Genomic DNA, 18380 nt, shown 5'->3' with positions numbered 1-18380 from the left:
CAGTAAGGTTTTGCAGATTTTCTAGCACCCAAAATTTTAACCAAACATAGCAATTCATTTGATGAGAATGAATTTACCTAAAAGCAAAGAAATCGTTGTGCAGTTATGTGCTAATTTTTGAACTTCTTAGTAACTCTCCAGGCTCCAGCTGTCCATTTCGCAAGAAAAATCAGTAAAGTGAGTCGTCCCGGTAGCAACTTTTGAAAAGGTACCATAAAAAAATCCCCTCTGAGCAACAAAGGAAAACGTATATTCTAGCTCAGTTTAGTCATTCGCTCCCCATGGGCTGGCTTGGCGCATTGGGTTAGGGCGGTGGTAGTAATTAGTAGTTACATTGACGTGGGTTTGATTCCCAACACAGCTGTTGCTCTTTTTTCTTCTGTAATTACCAAACCAAGTTGAAAGGGGATTTTATAATGGTACCTTTTCAAAAGTTGCGTCCCGGTATTCCACTGTCCCTAGTCTCAGCAAAGGCACTTAGCATCGGCGTTTTTGCTTACGTCATGGTGCCATGCCAACGGCGTTTTTTTGCAAAATGTTTTGCCGGCGTTTCGGCTGTAATATGGGCTTGTTAACTCATTTTAAACTAGGCCACTCCAAATGGAATATCTTCTTCTTCAAACCGTAAATCAGCTTCTTTTACATAGATTCAACGTATTCAGGCCTTCAATCAATGTAAAATGACTTGTTTAAAAACCCTTGTGACGAAACAAGGATTTGCCTGGTTTTGAAACTCCTTCAAGGCAAGTGAACTCATGCGAAACCTATTCAGCTTCGGCTTCAAATAAAAAAAACATTTCGGATGGGTTGGTAAGCTACTTTTGAAAGAAAGCTACCAAGCAAACTTGAGCTGCAAACCGGAACGCATCACCCCATGATATTACCTCCAAAGTTTGCGAGTTGAAAACGCGGTTTAGCACACTGAAATTTGTAGGAATTGTTTACACTCCACCTCAACCATGACTCAAAACCGACTAAACAGTTTATGCATGTTATAACTTACATCAAATTAGACCTTGCAAAATCTTTATTATCTGATGCTGTGATCCGTAACTTTGCATTACAACAGGTTCGGAATGGATTAAATGCTTTTTTGAGCTTTTTTCATTTGCCTGCATTGTGTGTTTACTCGAAACAGCCTAAAGAGGCCCCTTTCCAGCCTATGTGGAAACAAAACAAAAAGCAACACGTTTATTCAATGTGATGGGTGTGACTGCTTTCTGCTACGAACAAAGCAAGTCCATAGTCCAGCCGTGGCTCAATGTTAGTTAAAGCTGGTGGCAAGACGATTTAAATGTTGCTTACGCTGTTGGCCTATTTTATTTTGATCACCGGTAGCCTACCATCAACGTTGACGGTAATCTACGCTGAGTTGCGTAGATACGTCGACAGCTAACAAATGTCAGGAGTGCGGTTACTGCTGCCTGAGTCAGACAATGATGGATAGGCTATTCTCACTCTAATGTTCAGCCAAAAAGTATAGCCTAGGCCAGGGCTTCCCGATTCGCTTATCACCATACACTCCATGCAGGCGCGGATTTATGGGGGGGGCCCAGGGGGCCCGGGCCCCCCCCGAAATGTTGTGAAGAATTATTGTTGAAATTCTATGTATCCGCATCAAATCGTTTAATATGCGTCTAAACAGCTGATATTAGTCCCACGGCGGACTTAAACTTATCCGGGGGGGGGGGGTAATTTTTTGTTATTATTATGATTAAAATCATCCATCGATCAGACTCCTTTATTCCGTTATACAACTGCAAATACATTTTAATAGCAAAATTTGTTGAAGCTGACTCAGCTGAAACCAACGCTGAACCAAATGACGTCAGTTGAAACAATCTGAAACCTTGAATGGCTGTTTTATAGTTTTTAGTCTTCACTATAATTTCAATCAATTGCCGTCTATGCTTGCAAACATACAAACATCCATTTGGTCATGGACACTGCATACAGGGTTTTAAACCAGATTTCAAGTTTACTTTGCATGCTTAGCAATTTTTATTCAAGCAAAATGTATTTTTCAAACATTCACAATTGATGAAATGGCTGTTTCTTTTAATGTCTATTTTATTTTATGGCATATCGTATATGTCGTAGTATAGTGGCGTAGCCAAGGGAAGGGGGGGGGGTTGGAAGTTACAACCCCCTTTGGCACGCGTGTGACATCACGATATTGAGAATGATGCTTTCAGTCTCTATGCCTCAAAACAAAGTTTTCCTAATTTTAAACGAAACTGCATTAAAAGAGCGAGTTTTGCCAATACCAAACATTCAAATATTTCAGCCAGGAATTAGCAACAAAAAAACATAGAGACTTAGCTTTATTTCCGAAAAATGCCCAAGAATTGATTGATTGATTGAATTTTTATCCTCGGACTGGGAAAGCTTCAATGCAGAGCTTAATCCTGGCAGTTTTGCATACTTGTAGAGGCTTTGAATCACTGACGCAGGCCCGGTCACTGAGATTGACAGAGTGAAGTTTCCGATTGTTGAAGTCTTGTTGCTGTGGAACTATTCCATCCATTAGATGCCGCTGAATGGAGAGCAGTCCTTAACGTGCGTTGCTCAAGCGCACACCCCGAGAGTCGAACCAGCGCCGCTTGATCTTGAAGCTTCTTCGTTCCAGAAGTGACGCGCTAACCAATTGAGCTAGCTATCGAAAACGTGATCTTATCCTTTTGATATGCCACCGGACAGCACCATTTTACAGGAATATTTATACCTACATTTTTGTTGAAAATGCTCTCAGAATGCACCAAATTCAAAGTAATTTTTCAAAATTTTCCGGGGGCTGCCCCCAGACCCCCTGCCGCTGGGTGTCGTCTTTGAAGAAGACACCGACGGACTTCTCCCGCCGGCTGTCAAAACTCCCCCTTTCAAAATTCCTGGCTACGCTACTGTCGTAGTATCATTGTTCATATCTGTTTTATCTTTTTCTTTCCGTTTAATTGATTTTCAAGTTTTCTGGCCCCCCCCGAAAAAAACTCCTAGATCCGCGCCTGACTCCATGCGATTGATGAAGCCAATCTCGCATCCCCTGTTTTGAAGCGGAGTGGTTCAGAGAAAAAAAAATTAAAATAACTTACTGTACGTAGCCTTCAACAAAAAAAACGCAGAAAAGCAGTTCACCAGCCTTTATATGGCTAACGAATAGAAAAAGGGCAGCCTTCAACAACGCAATCACACCAAATGCAAAAGCGAATAGGCTAAATAAAGAAATAACACAAACTGAGAACAGTAGCGTACCTTTATAGGGTATGGCAGGCATGGCTCGAGCCATGGGCGCCACATTGATAGGGGCGCAAAAATCGGTTGGTAAAAATTAAAATTTGTGACTTACACTGTCTTCAAAATCTAATTTGCGCCCCATGCAATACAAAGGTCAAAAAGGAGGCTTTCTTTTACTGTAGCCATTGTTAAACAATGGAATTGTGACGTTGCAAAAGCAACATTGTGCCTCTCCTGGCTCATTTTGCGTTCAGTCAGGAACAATTGGAAGTTTAGTAAAGTCGCTAAGCATCGATTAATTGAAGCTTAGAAGTAGCACTAGAACTTACTTATTCATTTTTATAAGAATTAATAAATCTAATCTGTTGTAGGCCTATGACTTCAATTTGGCCTGACCATAGCACTCATTCTGTTTAGGAAGAAATTAGCATTAAAGTATTATTGAGTCCGCCCCGTTAGCTCAGTGGTCACGCGCCCGGCTCAAGATCACGCGGCGCTGGTTCGGCTCTCGGGGTGTGCGCTTGAGCAACGCATTTCAGGACTGCTCTCCATTCAGCGGCACCTGGTGAATGAAATAATTCCCCGGTAACAACACTTCAACAATCGAAAACTTCACTCTGGGTAACCGGCCCTGCGTCAAGAGCCTCTACAAGTATGCGAAACTACCAGGAACAACCTATCAAGGCTTTGTCAGTCCGAGGATAAAGATTCAATTCAAAACCAAACCAAACCATGCTTATAGAAGCATGATTATATGAAATTTTGAGACCAAGAATTAGGCTACAGGTATGATTTAATTTTACGTGCTGTGCTGGCGCTGCCTAGCACTTCGCAGGCTGACGTTTTGAGGTTCATTCACAACTTCACAAGCTGTGGTTTATGAATATACGGTAGGCCTACCGTACTTTTACGTAACTTCCTCAAGTTATGAAACAGATAAAATGAGCCCAATTCGTAGTAGAACACACCAGTATTAAGATTGAAAATGATTCGCTACGGTATCAGTTTCTTCAATCTCTAACTTAGTTAGCATACAACCCAACGGTCACAAAACCCGCCGACCTGCCAACAAATGTCGGCGACAAATTAAATTAATTAATATTAGTTTTTGCAAAAATGTTCATAAAAGACTTGCAATGTTTAACTTCAATTGTTAAAAAGGGCGCACATTTAAACTTTGCCATGGGCGCCATTTTGCATAGGTAGCCTACGCCACTGACTGAGAACACAATGGCGTCTTGCATCTTTGCAATTATCTGATCGACCAGTAGCCTGATTAGTAGCTGACACTTTCATTTTCGTAACTCAATCCACAGTTTACAACGTGAAAAACTTCGTTCTCGCTTAAAACGCGTTCTTTCCCAATGTGTAAGATCAGAAATTGCCAACAATGAGCAAACAATTGTCAACAATGAGCAACAATTGCAAACAATAAGCAAATAGTAGCTGACACAATATTATCGCATTATCCCACCACATTATCACCGGCACCGCCACCAATCACGTGATGTTTGCACCACAACCTTTTTGTTATCAGCAACTTGTCGGGTGGTATTTTCTTGATGTTGTGCATTGTGCTGTATTGGCCAACATAGAATGCTCTGAGAGATAATCACCACCTCTCTCATTAAACAAAACCCATTTCTATATTGCCCTACGGTATAGCTCTTCTTCCTCGGTGGATTCTCGCACCCCAAGCAACATTACTCGCACCCTCAATCGGGAAGCCCTGGCCTAGGCTATAGCTTTTTTCTAGAAAATTCAAGCCGCAACTTAGAGTCAGAAGATAGATTAGCAAGTCTTCCTGATTGAAAGGAGAGGTGCTTGGTAGGCTATACTTTGTTATATTTTTGAAAATACGTTTTGGATCCAATCTAAATAAATCCAATTCTGGAAGAAAATACTTTTGAAACTTTTTCAACAGATTTGACAAATAGTTGATAACTATGAGAGTTAGTAACGATTGATTCCTCATCATTTGTAGCTAAAAGTTTTTCAGTCGCCTAAATGAGAACATTTTAAATAAATCATTTTAAAGGTTTGTTTCCAGATGTTTTATTTTGGATGAACTCATCAATTTTAGATTTTAATACAAAACACTGATGTTTTTTTTTCCTAGGAGGAACAAATTAAATTCGTTCAGGTTTTTAAGCAAGTCTTGACATAACTTCAAAAACCAGATGCCATTTCGAAAATGATGGAACAAGTCTGAATTTGATTCCGTTGGAAAAACCACGACACAAATCTGCTTCACATGCACGGTTTAAACTTCTGTGGTTTTGCCACCTTTCCTTTTGTTGGTTTTGTCTCCATACACTATTTGTAACTTTATCATTGCTGTTGTTTTCCGACAAAGAAAAATAAGTTGAATTGAAAGAGCTGATGACCTTTCTAAGGTTGACAGAAAGTTCTATTGTTTCGTTAAATTGTTATCACAATAAACGGAGTGGACTACATAGCTAAGGTTGCCACATTTTTTTGAAAATTCCAGCCAATTGCCATCAAAAACTAGCCCAATCTCTTTATGATAAGAATAATTCAAAAAAAGGAATATTTGATGCTTTGCACAGATTTTGAATTCAAAATTACAGCTCAGTTGGTTAAGCGCTAGAGTTCACATCTACAAAGAATCTGCAAGATGAAGCTGGTTCGACTCTCGAGGTAGGCTATGCGCTTGAATGATCCATTTCAAAGACAACTCTCCATTCAGCAGCACCAAGTGGATAGAATAATTTACAAACAACACTTCAACTGTTGAAGTTCAACAACAATTGGAAACTTAACTCTGTCAATCTAGGTGGCCGGCCCTGCGTCAGTGGTTTAAAGTCTCTGCATGTATGCGAAACTGCCAAGATCAAGCTCTCAATAAAGCTTTCTCAGTTTGAGGATAAAGATTCAATCAATTAACCAGTTTAAATTTCAAACCTTAGGCTACAGCCTTTAAAAAATAGCAAGTTTCTCATGTTATGCGTACATTATCGGCCTTGACATGTTTGATGTTTATTAATATTTATGTCATATTTGCCATCAAATCAAACCAGTCAATGTTCCGCCATAACATTGTCATTGAAAAACATTTACCAAAATGAAATTGGTATTCTAACATTGTAAAAAAGTTTGTTGTATTCAACCCGCTTGCCTTGTTCCATTACGTTCGTCACAGCTTTTGTGATCATTTTGAGCTTGCTTAGTTATAACTACACTATCCTAAAAAAATAGCCTACAACTTTGATCTAGAACAAGGGTCACCAAACTTTTTTCTCTGAGGGCCGGATTGCTGCGAGATTGACAGCTGCGGGCCGGATGCAAATTGTGAAGATATACAACTATTTAAAATCTCCATTGACTTGAATTAAGCACAATAAATAACAAAGTCAGCGGTAGAATATCAAATTTCTGATGAAAATCGAAAGGTTGCTGGAAAAGTTATCCCCTGCTGTGATACACTATACAGAACATCGTGCTCTTGAAAAAACATTACATCTTTCCAAACTTGGCCTAGGCTGTCCCCATTTGTGGTGGCTTAATGATAAAAACAGAACACCAACATATAGGCTACCTGGTGGAAAAATGTACAAATTCAACATACAACAACGAACTATGAGAACGAACAATTTTAGCAAAGAAGTCTCTATTGCACAAAAAGGCAAAGCCAAAGACGGTTGCTAATGCCAAGAGAAGCACATGTACAGAATTGTAGTGCAGCTTTGATTTCCGCAGCACGTGGCGGGCCGGCTGAAATCAGTTCGCGGGCCGGTTCTGGCCCGCGGGCCGTAGTTTGGTGACCCCTGATCTAAAAGAAAACTCAGCATGAAATTAGCTTTGGCCATGAGTCCGTGAAATGTAAGCTCATCACTTTCAATGAAAAACCATGAATCTATACATGAAATTTCAAAAATCGCAACCAAAATCAAAACTAACCCAAAAACTCGCAACCCGTGACTGTGAAATTTTTTCTGCAACTACCAAGCAAAACTAGCCCAATTCCTCAGAAAAACAGCGGAGCTGGCAACTCTGTAGCCTACATAGCCCACATAGGCTACTCAGCACAAACAGAAGAAACTTAATATGCTACGTGTCAAAAAATCCCATTGTTACGATGACACTGACAAAGATAGTGAATTGAATCTTACCACAGAAATTGTAGAGTCATTATGAGTCTTCAAGAATTGCTTTATTCGCTTTGTGCCGCCAAAGTAGGCCAGCACTGGATAATAACTGTTAAATGCAACAAGACAGTGCCAAAAAATGCAAAGACTTTTCAGTTAGGCCGTAGACGTCCCTATTATAGCGATGTCCACGGTTAAGTCTACCAGATCTGGACGATATGCACAGTTAACACATCGTGAAGTCGAAAAAGAAAAGTTTAACTTTTTTTCAAAAACTGCCAATTTCATAAGGGGTTATATAAGCCTACAAGAAAGAGAGAAAACTTTTATTTCGTCTGTTGCGAGAATAGTAGCCTACGCTAAAGTACAATTATACACAATACGAAAAAAATAGCACCATAGCCATGTAGAATGTAGATGCATAGATACCACAACAGACAAGAAGCAGCGAAAGACTATATAACACTCATCGAGTCAGCTGCTTTCCTGTTATGACAAATGTCAAGCATCGGCAAATTACATTAAAACAAGATAGGCTGATTTTCAGTGAAATCTTAATTAAGAGTTGAAGATTTAATAAATGTTTGACCAAATTAGTCTAAATTTTTAGGAGCACTATCCTCCCACTCCCCATGCTAAACTATTTTTTCCAACGTCGACTTTACATTGTCTATTTTATTTTATGAATCTTGCTAAAAGTGTGTTTAAACATAAAAGCAAAAAAAATAGACCAAAAATAAATGTAAATGTCAAACTTAGTTCTTCCTATCGCCGGTTAACGACGCTTTTTTCAGTTTAAAACCGGTCCGTGACAGAAAAAAGGTTGGGAACCGCTGATTTATAGCACGGAGGGCGTCAATACGTTTAGTTCTACATAGGTGGGACATGCTGGGTTGTGTGGGAGTGGATGTTTGTTGATCGACTGACAGTTGACGTTTGGCTTCAGCTGTAGCCTAAGTAGGCTACTTCCGCTACCATATGCCAGCTCTTGTCAGAGTGGAGTATATTCAGATCATTTGCGTAGCCGTAGGCTACTGGCGTGGCGTAAGTTTGATCATGTCACTGATTTAGATCTTGAAGAGCAAAGGTGATAAAAATGACCTTTTTTGTGTACCGTTTCTCTAGATGCGAGAACTACTGGACTGCCCATCTTCCTGGTCTTCAGCAAAAAGGCCCGATTATCCAAGATAGGCTATTGATGGGAAATTGCACTACATTTTTGTCTGAATTCATTCAAAGAATTAGAAAAAATATAATTATCGGTCTTTCATGTCACACCATACCATAGTATTATCATACACAGTCAGTGAGGTGAACAAACGGATTTAAAAAATAAGTTCCTTTGCTTTTTTTTAAGAAAACCTAGGAAAACAAAGGCCTAATTGGTGATGGATTACGAATTTACAAAAGAGTTTCAGTTGAAATATTTTCGGTTCAGCAACTGTAAACCAAAACGCTTTTACCAATCTCAGGTAAAAATAACCTACTATTGTTACAATATGATAAGCCTAAGTTATATAGTTGTGTAGCTTTCAAAGAGGAGTCTATATAGGCTAATCTCTAGATGGTTTCTGTTACCGACAAAAAATAAAATGGTAGTGATATAAAAATGAAGCAATCCCAAGATAGATTTGAATAAAATCAAAATATGGCCTTGTAATTTCAATAATCCCTAATTATTTTTAACCTGCAATACTTCACGAAGGAGAACAACGTTTTTATATTTAGTGGACAGAGACGCGATGGATGTTTTGGCTGGCCAAACTACTGATGCTTGGATACTGGATTGCTGTATTCTTTTATTCTGTGACGACTCCTTCGGGCAGATGGTGGATATTTCTAACAAACTGGGGAATAGTGACACACCTCCTATACTTTGTTGGCTCATTTTCTCTTGCTACCTATGGGATGTTTTGGGACAAACCAACTCCTCAAGTTCATGTCGCTGACGTAACAACAGTTTCTGAAGCAATAGAAGACGGGAAGGAAAAATCTGCTGTCAATCAAACCACTAAAGGTAGGAGATATGAATTTTAATGTAAAACTGCTGCAAAAATCTTCCGCTAACTCTTATGGTGTGCAATACAATTTCATAAATATAGGCTAGCTGATGTCACTTCGATATTGTGTTTCTTGTTGTTTTACAATGTTTTTTTCTAGGGCCTACTTTTTAAAAACATTAATAGCTTTGATTCTAAAGGCCAATGCTTATGCTTTTTTAAACGTTTTTGGGTGAGTAGAGTAGCTACAAACTTGGGTAATAGGCCTAATAGGCTATTTCATAAAGATTTTAAGATGGTGTTTCTCAGGTTATTGTTTGCATTTCAAACTTCTTTGCATGTTGTTCGTATAAACCAGGGCTACTTAACTAATGTGAGCAAAGGTCCATTTTGACAAGTTGAATATTTTTGCGGTCTGGTGAATATTTCATATGCAACCACGAAAATTAAACAACCAGTAACCTACGAGCCATGAAACACTTTTCAGGTAGTATGTAACACGACTTGGATTTTTGCCCGACACAAACAAAAAAATAAAAAATGTATTGTGTTTCTTTGTAACGTAGCTGTGTGGATCGCACATCAGAGAAGGCGGCAAAGCATTGGGGGGTCTGGGGGCGAAGCTCCCAGCTCCTTGGATAATCACAAAAAATTGCTTTTTCCTAATGAAAATCTGTTTAAAGAGGCCCTAAAATGTAGCAATGAGGTTATTTTTCCAGAAGCCCGAGGTCCACCTTCAACGCCCAGAAGGTCCACCTTCAACGCATTCGGACCGCGGTCCGCCAGTTGAGTAGCCCTGGTATAAACTAAGTTATAAATTTTTATAACGACTTGGGTTTGACAATAAACTTTACGCTTTTCAGAACTTGGATGGTTCCACATTATTGTGTGGATGCTGCAGATCGTAGCATTTGACATTGGAATCTTTGTCACGGTAGTGTATTGGGCAATCCTTTTCACACCCACAACCGTCATCGATTATAGAAACATCAATGCTCATGCTTTGAACGCCGTGATTATCCTTCTCGACTTGTTCATCCACAACCTTCCAGTGAGACTGCTGCATTTGTACCACCCGGTTCTTTACGCTGTAGTTTACATGATATTTACTTTGATTTTGCACGGAGCTGGATACGAATCGGCAATTTATAATATAATCGATTGGGCCAATAGTCCGATCACAGCAGTCGGCGTTTGCATTGGAATCATTCTTGTTGCGGCTCCTCTCACACAGGTATTGCACTTTGGATTTTACCATCTTCGCTTTTTCATAGCCAGACGCACAGTTCTTAAAGATGACTTAGCGACAGCTTCACCAACAATCATTCAGTTTCCAACTGGAAATCAAAATCAGGCATTCGTTGAAGACGCGTGATTAAATTAGGCTAAGGCCATTTCAGGATTTTCCATTTGTACATGATCAGTAATGTCTACAACTTAAACTTTTCCGTGTGTCATCTCAACTGAGTGGACAGTTGAGACAACTAAGTATTTTATATAAAATCAAGAAACTTTGTTGACAAAATGGGATCATCCTACATGCTGTGTAAGCTAAGATCCCTTTTTGGTTTTACTTTTGTCTCTCGTTATGAAGTTCTCTGGAAGTCAAACTCCATCGAGGTTTTCTAGTTTATCAGATTAAACTACATTTTTTACTTGATATGTTATTGACATTTCAAACTATTTTAAGAAGGTTTTCTCCAGTGTTTTTTTTTTATTTTTATTGTAGCAAATAAAATAAGAATGACATGGAATTGTCATTTATCAGACAAAGTTGTTTCGTCCTTTTTTACGTTGATGAAACGCTTTTTGTCGATAAATTTTGGAGGAGCCTAATTTATAAGCACAATTGCAGCGATAAGTTGAAAAGGTCATTTTAGATTAATTTTGTGGTGGTTTTCCCAAACTTAGACTCGTTTCAACAGACATGTAGCCTACAAGTTTGCTTTTGAGTTATCATAGTTTAATGGCGTTTGATGGAGAAATTTACACACAATCTGAGAACTCTTTCACTCAATGCAGTCTTAGATAGTTTCGCTAAAACACTATCACTCTCCGTTGGTGTCAGATAACCTATGTTTGATTGCTATTTTGCCGTGGTGTGAAACTACACGACCTCAAATCTTTCTATCACGGAATCTCTCACCACATCAATCTGACACTTAAATCAAAAGGAACAAATTTTAATAGTGAATTCTTATTAAGATACTGCATCTTCAATTTTTTGCTTTTTAACAAGAGGTTCGCTGACAATGTCTGGACAAACGCCTTCGTCCTTCGTGACAACTTCAGGCAGACATTCAGATGCATTGGCAACTATCTGACCAGACTCAGCCGTTGCACTTGACAAGGAAGTGACGTCAGTGTCGTCTGCCGCATTTTCTTCAGCGAGTTGCTTTGCTTGACGTTCCGCTTCCTTCGCCTTCCACTGCGTAAAAAACCTTATTAAGACACGTTCACGTTTCTTACGCACTTACGTAATCACTAACCACCCATGCGCGTTTGACTTCAACATCAACTGCATGATTTTTCACCTTCAAAAATTTAGAGCAAAACTATGAGTGCGCGAAGACGAGATTGAGACTATGAAATGTTTCCTCAGCACTGTGCAGTCCGAGTGTACGTTTTTCGTTTTGGTAAAAAAATTGAATCGTGACTCTAATGCAGTAGTTCTTAACCTTTTTTGTTGTTGGCACTATCTTTAAATCACCAACCAGTTGTAGTAATCCCTGATAGAATAGCTCAAAAGCAATAGTGCCTCAGCTACGCTTGGTTACCGGGTGTTTAACCAACATGCAGAATGTTCCAGACAGCAAAATCCATCACTTTTACATTGATAAAACGTCTGCATATGTTGGATCAATGTAAAAATGACGGATTTTGATGTTTGGGTTGGTTAAATGGTCGGTAAACAACGTCATTTTATAACCGACCCTAATACTCAGCATCTGTGCACCCCTGATTTAGAAACTCTTCGGTAGAGTAAAGTCCAAAAAATGCAAGGCTGAATTAAAAATCGCTATCAAGCACAAGATGAACTCACCAACGCCTTTTGTTTCTCCCAATCTTCACGCGCCCTGACGCCGGTAAAGTCATGCTTGGGCAATGTTTCTAGCCAGTCCATCATGCTGCATTGCTCCACTTCGCTCCTGCAAATCATCGAGGTTTCAACGACTCAGCAAAAGCGGGTTTCATAAGTGACTAAGGTTTTTTCAGCAATTCATTCGAAAACGCATTAACATATTCCAGTTGACAAAAATACAAAACCCGTCCTTTTTTACATTGATTCTACTACCTACCGACAATCTGAAAGGGAACAAAATTTGGCTGATACCTGTAAATGTAAGGAAGTATTTTGGTCTGGCGGAATTCTTCGATTTTATCTTCAACATTGGAAAAGTCGACGCCTCCATGCAAGTGACCTTGTTTTTTATTGTAAGCTTCGTAATGTACACGTTCCAGAACCAAACCTGAGAAACAGAAGTTGCTTTCACATAGTTTCACCTCACAATGACTAAATCCTCTTTAACTCAATGAGGAAAAAAGAACCAAGGATCGTTCGCTCTTGGAGGAAATATAAAAGGAAGAGGATGTTCCTTTCAAGAGGAAGATTTTTTAAGGAAAGAAAATACAATAAAAAAAAATAGTTGAAAAGGTCCATGTACCAAGAAAATTATCAAGAATGAAGATATAAAACAGTTTATATAAAACAAAACAAATGAACAAACCTGTCCCGGGGGCTTTCGGGATGTCTACCAATGGTTCATTAAAAGCGGTTTCGAAATAATCTTCCTTCGCAAAGCCACTGACGATAGCTATCATGAGGCCGATCATTTTCCTGATCTGATGTAACATGAAGCTTTGCCCCTGAATTGTCAGAAAAACAAAACAAGTCAAAATATCTTGCGCATCCATTAAACAAAAAATGCGGCTTCAGAAGAGTACTTCATGCAGTGGGCATGAAGGATTTTGGTCCATTTGTTAAATAATAACAAAGTTAAGAATATTTTCAGAAAAAAAATAAATCAACAAAACTGATCACCATTTGACAAGGTCGGCTGCATAGCCGAGTGGTGAGAGTACTGGAACGGCATTCCAAAGGGCGCCGGTTCGACACCGCTCAAGAGCATGCGGCTGTGTCTTTGGCCGGACACTTAAAGGCATGCCTGAAGGTGCACATGAAGATTGGCTTCCTTGCCTTCCCGTCCACTTAATCTAAATCTTCAACCACCAGGTGTAAGCCTGGATACGACAAACAAACAACCATTTGACACACGTCCAATCTGAATGTACGAACTGTGAACTTAAATATCTTAATAAATGTTGCAAACAATAGTTTACCTTTAATTTAAACGTCATGAACTGGACAGATTCCTGAATGAAAGGGGGCTCGTTATAAAAGTCAATAATATAACGTTTTGCACTCATCTCTCCTATTTTTTTACCGGACGTGAAGTTGTGATAGGAATGCGTGCCTTTGTACCGATTCACGATACAACCTATTCGATCAAGTTTTTCTGAAACAAAGTGTACAGGGTTTTGGCTGCATTACTTTACGTAATGGTGTTTGATAGGTGATAGCACTATCAGAATGAAGGCGGAAGACCTCTGTGAAAATAGTTTTAATGCAGACTACGTACCCAACCCACACATGCGATGATACACAATAAACATACACCGCAGCATATAGCAATGTCCACAAGGACAAAAACCGATTGCCAAGATACCATTACAAATTGCAATTGGTACTGCTATTTTGCATTTATCAAACGCTGACATTTACATAACAATGTAACTTCTGAGCGTAATTCATTAAGAACAGGTATCGTTATAGTAGTTACACCATCAGCTAGCACATGTTTACATCGTTGCACCGTTGCATTAAGTTTACATCGATACAACGTCAACAGGAATGAAGTGTGAATTGGCATGGTTGAAAAATTTACACAACAGGAGTCGGAGGTTGCTGATGACACCGAGTAAGACAACAGACTATGTGGTTGGTCGAATCAATTTCCATATGTCAATGGTCGCTTTGATTTTATGCAGCCATTTATCTTCAGCGATGTCTACGTATTGTTTGTTGGATTGTTCGGCGAAAATAACGACAAAACAGTCTGCCAGGGTTAGTTTCTTTTTCAGTTCAATGTTATGGAATTTTGCACATGTTTTAATAATGCTGCTTTGTCACCGGATTTATCAGAGTAATTAAAGCAGTTTCAAATAGATCTATGTGTGGCCCAACGTGTGGAAAACTTTGTCACGGTTTATCCTACATAGCGCTTGTGGCATAATAGTGCACGTTGCAATGTAAATACTAATTTTGGCAAAATTTATGTTTGAGAATAAAAGTTTTTTAGGCTTACATTTGATAGATGTGCATTCTTTTGTCACAGGCTTATGCGTACCATGGTTACCACGCGTGCACATATTCCCCATGGTTTAGAATAGCCATTGGTTGGTGGTTCTGTATTCAGGGCATTTTTTTTGTATTTTGTAAGTAAATTTCTCAATGTGCTTGACTTTTTCCACGTAATCACTTGATTGGGCTGTGGGTTTTTTCTGTGTAGGTGATGTTGAGTAACTTGCGAAATAATGTAGGCCAGATCACTCTCTTTGCTTTTCTTACATTATTTTTCTGTGGGTTTAGGTGTTCGTTTTGTCCATTTGTGCATGAAAACAGAAAGCAACAATAAAAGTGACCTATTGTGTTGTGAAAAATAAAAACAGTGGTCGTACAAGTTGCGACAGCACAAAAACTAAACTTGAAAAGTCATGCATGATAATGCTTTTACCTGAAGTTATAATATAATTATTACTGATATCTTTAGGATCAGCAAAGGCGTAGGTTGGCAATGTGTAAGAATACGTTCTAGAGTCAGCACAAAACTGCGCAGAGAATCCTTTAGTCGCTCTTTTCACAGCTGAAAAATCAACAAAATAAAGCAGCATTGTCATATTTTAATAGATTGTGATAATAAATTATATAACATATATGATACCGTACTAACAAAGTGATAACAATCCAATAAATACACATGATGTCAAATGTATCAATGTGTTACAGAAAGAATCCATTACTTGACATAGATCTAAAATCTCCAATAGACTATGCTACAATGGTACCTCTAAATACACAATTACACATTATCAAGCATTGTCGCCTTTTTTCGGGCATTGTCACTCAGGGTTGCCAATTCAAGTTGGAACAGTTTTGCAAATTACAGTTTGGGTTACGATTGGGGTGAGGATTAAGATTATGGTCCGACAACTATTTCAAATGTCTGCCAATTTCTAAAATTTTTTCAAGGGTTGCCTGGTTCACGAGTTTTGCCCGCCAACTTGGTTAGTTTGGCTTCCCAGATGCAGGAAATTATTCGGCAGTAGCATGTTTTGATATTGTTGATTCCTTTGATTTCGAATCGATTTCAATACAATATAATTTTTTAGATTTTTACAATAGATTTTTAGTAAAAAACATCTTGCAACAATGCAACACTGACAATGGATGTTTAGAGGTGCCCTGCTGCAATGGCTTGGAAATCTGCAGCATCTTCCTTGCAAAATACAAACTAAATCAATTGCATACATTACTTACACAACACTCTTATGTCTTTAGATAATTGCTCGTTGACTAAATTAACAACATCTTCATGTAAATTGAGTTTCAATGAAGCAACTTGGCCGCAAGTGGACACACCCTGAAAAACAGTTTGATGATTATGATAGGCAGAAAAGCCTAAGTGATAAATTTGGCGGTATATGTAGCACCATACTATATGTAGTTGCAAAAGAAAGAATGTTTACTCTATCCGTACCAGGACATGGGGTCTGCTACTATTCAGTGAGTCCGATTCGGTGAGTTCGATTCGGTGAGTTCCTAACTCCTAACCCCTAACCCTAAAAGGGCAATGGTAATTAGGCTACGGTACCCAATAATTTAAAAAAAAAATTCAAAAAATCACCGAATAGGGAATCGGACTCACCGAATTGGACTCACCAAATCGGACTCACCGAATCGGACTCACCGAAACGGGCTATTCCGAGGACATGGGCATTGGAAATAATAGAAATTGTTCAGTTAAACTAAAATAGTGCAAAATAAAAGGAATACATCAATTTATAAATAGGCCATTCATTCAAATTTTGTGTTTGTAGTATATACATTGCCAGCTTCACACATGCTGTATAAAGCATGTATATATAAAAGTAAACCATTGACATATAGCTGCTGTTTCATCATAAAAAAACCCAGATAGGCCATGCCAATGCTGACCATATGTGTCAGCCACTACGATACAAAACTTAAAAATCCAAAATACCTTATCTGTTCGAGATGCTATTTTGTAAGTCATTCTATTGGGATCATCCCAACAATTTTCTGGCACAAGTTTAGCTTTAACTAAAGCAGTGATCAGATCTCCTTCAATTGTCTTAATGTGTCTCTGGCCTCTGTTCATTGCCATTCCATGGTAGTTTTCGCCACAATACGCAAGCAACATTGCAACCTGAAAACAAAATGGTAAGTTTGTAATTCGTGTGACAAGTTTATCTCTGTCAACCCAGAAAGTTTAAAGGCTTCATTAAATTAATGCATCCATCATTAATTAGTTATGCTGAGAGAAGCAGCATCAAAATATGATTTTTTTTAGATACCGTATTTTACGGACCATAAGGCGCACTTTAAATTCTTTTTTTTCCTCATAAATTGATCGTGCGCCTTATGGTCCGATGCGCCTTATGTATGGATCAAGTGCGGTAGTGCTTTATTGCCTACACTCAAAACCAGCACCGATATACTATTATATATGGTCCAGTGCGCCTTATGGTCCGGTGCGCCTTATAGTCCGGTGCGCCTTATGTATGAACAAAAAACTAATCAAAGCAATTTATTGACAGTGCGCCTTATAGTCCGGTGCGCCTTATGGTCCGTAAAATACGGTAGTTCACCTACTTTCCTCTTAGGTCCAGACACAAGCTGATTCTTTGAAGTGACAGCAGATTCACAATCTGCATTATAAGTAGAAACAGTAATAAAATTACGCAGCACCACACCCATAGTGAAGACCTTGCTCTTAAAATTGTGCTCAGAAAACAAACAAAAACGCAATAGCTGATAAATAGATTTTTAGGCAAAATTTAAATTAAGTCACATTTAAATAATGGTAAAAAATCCAAGTTCAGCTACAGTAGTTTAAATTAATTCAGAAATGACCAAAGTGCTGCCCAGTGACAGGGGATGGAAGACATTTGTTAGATAAAAGATGAAAATAGCAAAAATGGAAGATTTGGATGAAAGACACTCTTCCATCATAACTCAAACATTGTACCTACATATTATATAATGGTAAACAGTACAGCACTTGGTCATGTGCTATCCAAAATATAAATAAAATTTTTTTTTCTTAGTGTTTGCATTTTTTTTACTTGCACTACTCACTATCGCATTGAGCCTACAGAATGCAAAACATACAGTACATACCTTTGTTTATGTCTTTTTCCGATGAAGTCTTCTCACCTTCTGAAGTCATTTTCATAGGTGCAGTAACTGCTTTGGAAGCTTTTGTCAGAGAAGGGTTTTTGGGTATTAGAAAGCGTTGGAAATATTTTATAATTGTATAAAACTTTCTCATCTAGATAAGACAATGTATTTTTTTCAATTTAGATTTGTGTTTCGATAGCGACTGACTTTACAGTAAAAAAATCATGGTACAAGCTCACTGGACTAGCTAAAACTGAGAAATCAATTTGATCTATTTTATCATTATGTGGAAATAGTCTGGTACAAAACCACAATCATTCTACAGCTAGGTATACTATACCGGTGTAAGGGTCCAGAACTTACCGTAGCTTCTAGACCACGTATATTCATATATGCAGTGCACAAATAGTTCAAGTACAAGCTAGTTTACTATAAAACCTTTAACTTCTCCGCATAGGCTAGCCAATGACTTTATCAGTCATACTTTTGCTGTTTACTCTGCAGCCTAGTTAAAAGTTTCAACTGCATACCATAACATTCCACCCATTTGCAAGCTTT

General features: G+C 38.5%; 2 protein-coding genes across 4 annotated transcripts; one reads left to right on the top strand and one right to left on the bottom strand.

Moving 5' to 3' along the window:
• The first annotated feature begins 8694 nt into the window (after window positions 1-8694).
• Window positions 8695-11036, top strand: LOC145785979 (protein rolling stone-like). The gene is made up of 3 exons (XM_082597673.1): window positions 8695-8812; window positions 9069-9357; window positions 10204-11036. The coding sequence occupies exons 1-3, from the start codon at window positions 8729-8731 to the stop codon at window positions 10713-10715; spliced, it is 885 nt and encodes a 294-aa protein (XP_082453799.1). The 5' UTR covers window positions 8695-8728; the 3' UTR covers window positions 10716-11036.
• Window positions 11037-11378: 342 nt separating this feature from the next.
• LOC145785689 (pseudouridylate synthase 1 homolog) lies at window positions 11379-17969 on the bottom strand. Of its 3 annotated transcripts, none has more exons than XM_082597381.1 (10): window positions 17823-17969; window positions 17295-17350; window positions 16663-16848; window positions 15939-16041; window positions 15130-15264; window positions 13682-13857; window positions 13069-13207; window positions 12675-12810; window positions 12384-12489; window positions 11379-11768 (listed from the first exon to the last, which is right to left on the bottom strand). In XM_082597381.1, exons 1-10 carry the CDS (start codon window positions 17875-17877, stop codon window positions 11541-11543), a joined length of 1320 nt encoding a protein of 439 aa, XP_082453507.1. In that variant the 5' UTR covers window positions 17878-17969; the 3' UTR covers window positions 11379-11540. The 3 variants fall into 3 exon arrangements, with proteins under 3 accessions (XP_082453507.1, XP_082453506.1, XP_082453508.1); XM_082597380.1 differs by having other exon boundaries at window positions 11382-11768; window positions 15136-15264; XM_082597382.1 differs by lacking the exon at window positions 17295-17350 and having other exon boundaries at window positions 11383-11768; window positions 15136-15264.
• Between the last annotated feature and the right edge of the window lie 411 nt (window positions 17970-18380).

Source organism: Aplidium turbinatum, chromosome 16 (assembly GCF_918807975.1).
Source record: "Aplidium turbinatum chromosome 16, kaAplTurb1.1, whole genome shotgun sequence".
In the NCBI taxonomy this organism is placed as follows: domain Eukaryota; kingdom Metazoa; phylum Chordata; class Ascidiacea; order Aplousobranchia; family Polyclinidae; genus Aplidium; species Aplidium turbinatum.
The sequence above is the reverse complement of the archived record's forward strand: the minus strand, read 5'-3'. Positions and strand labels throughout refer to the sequence as shown.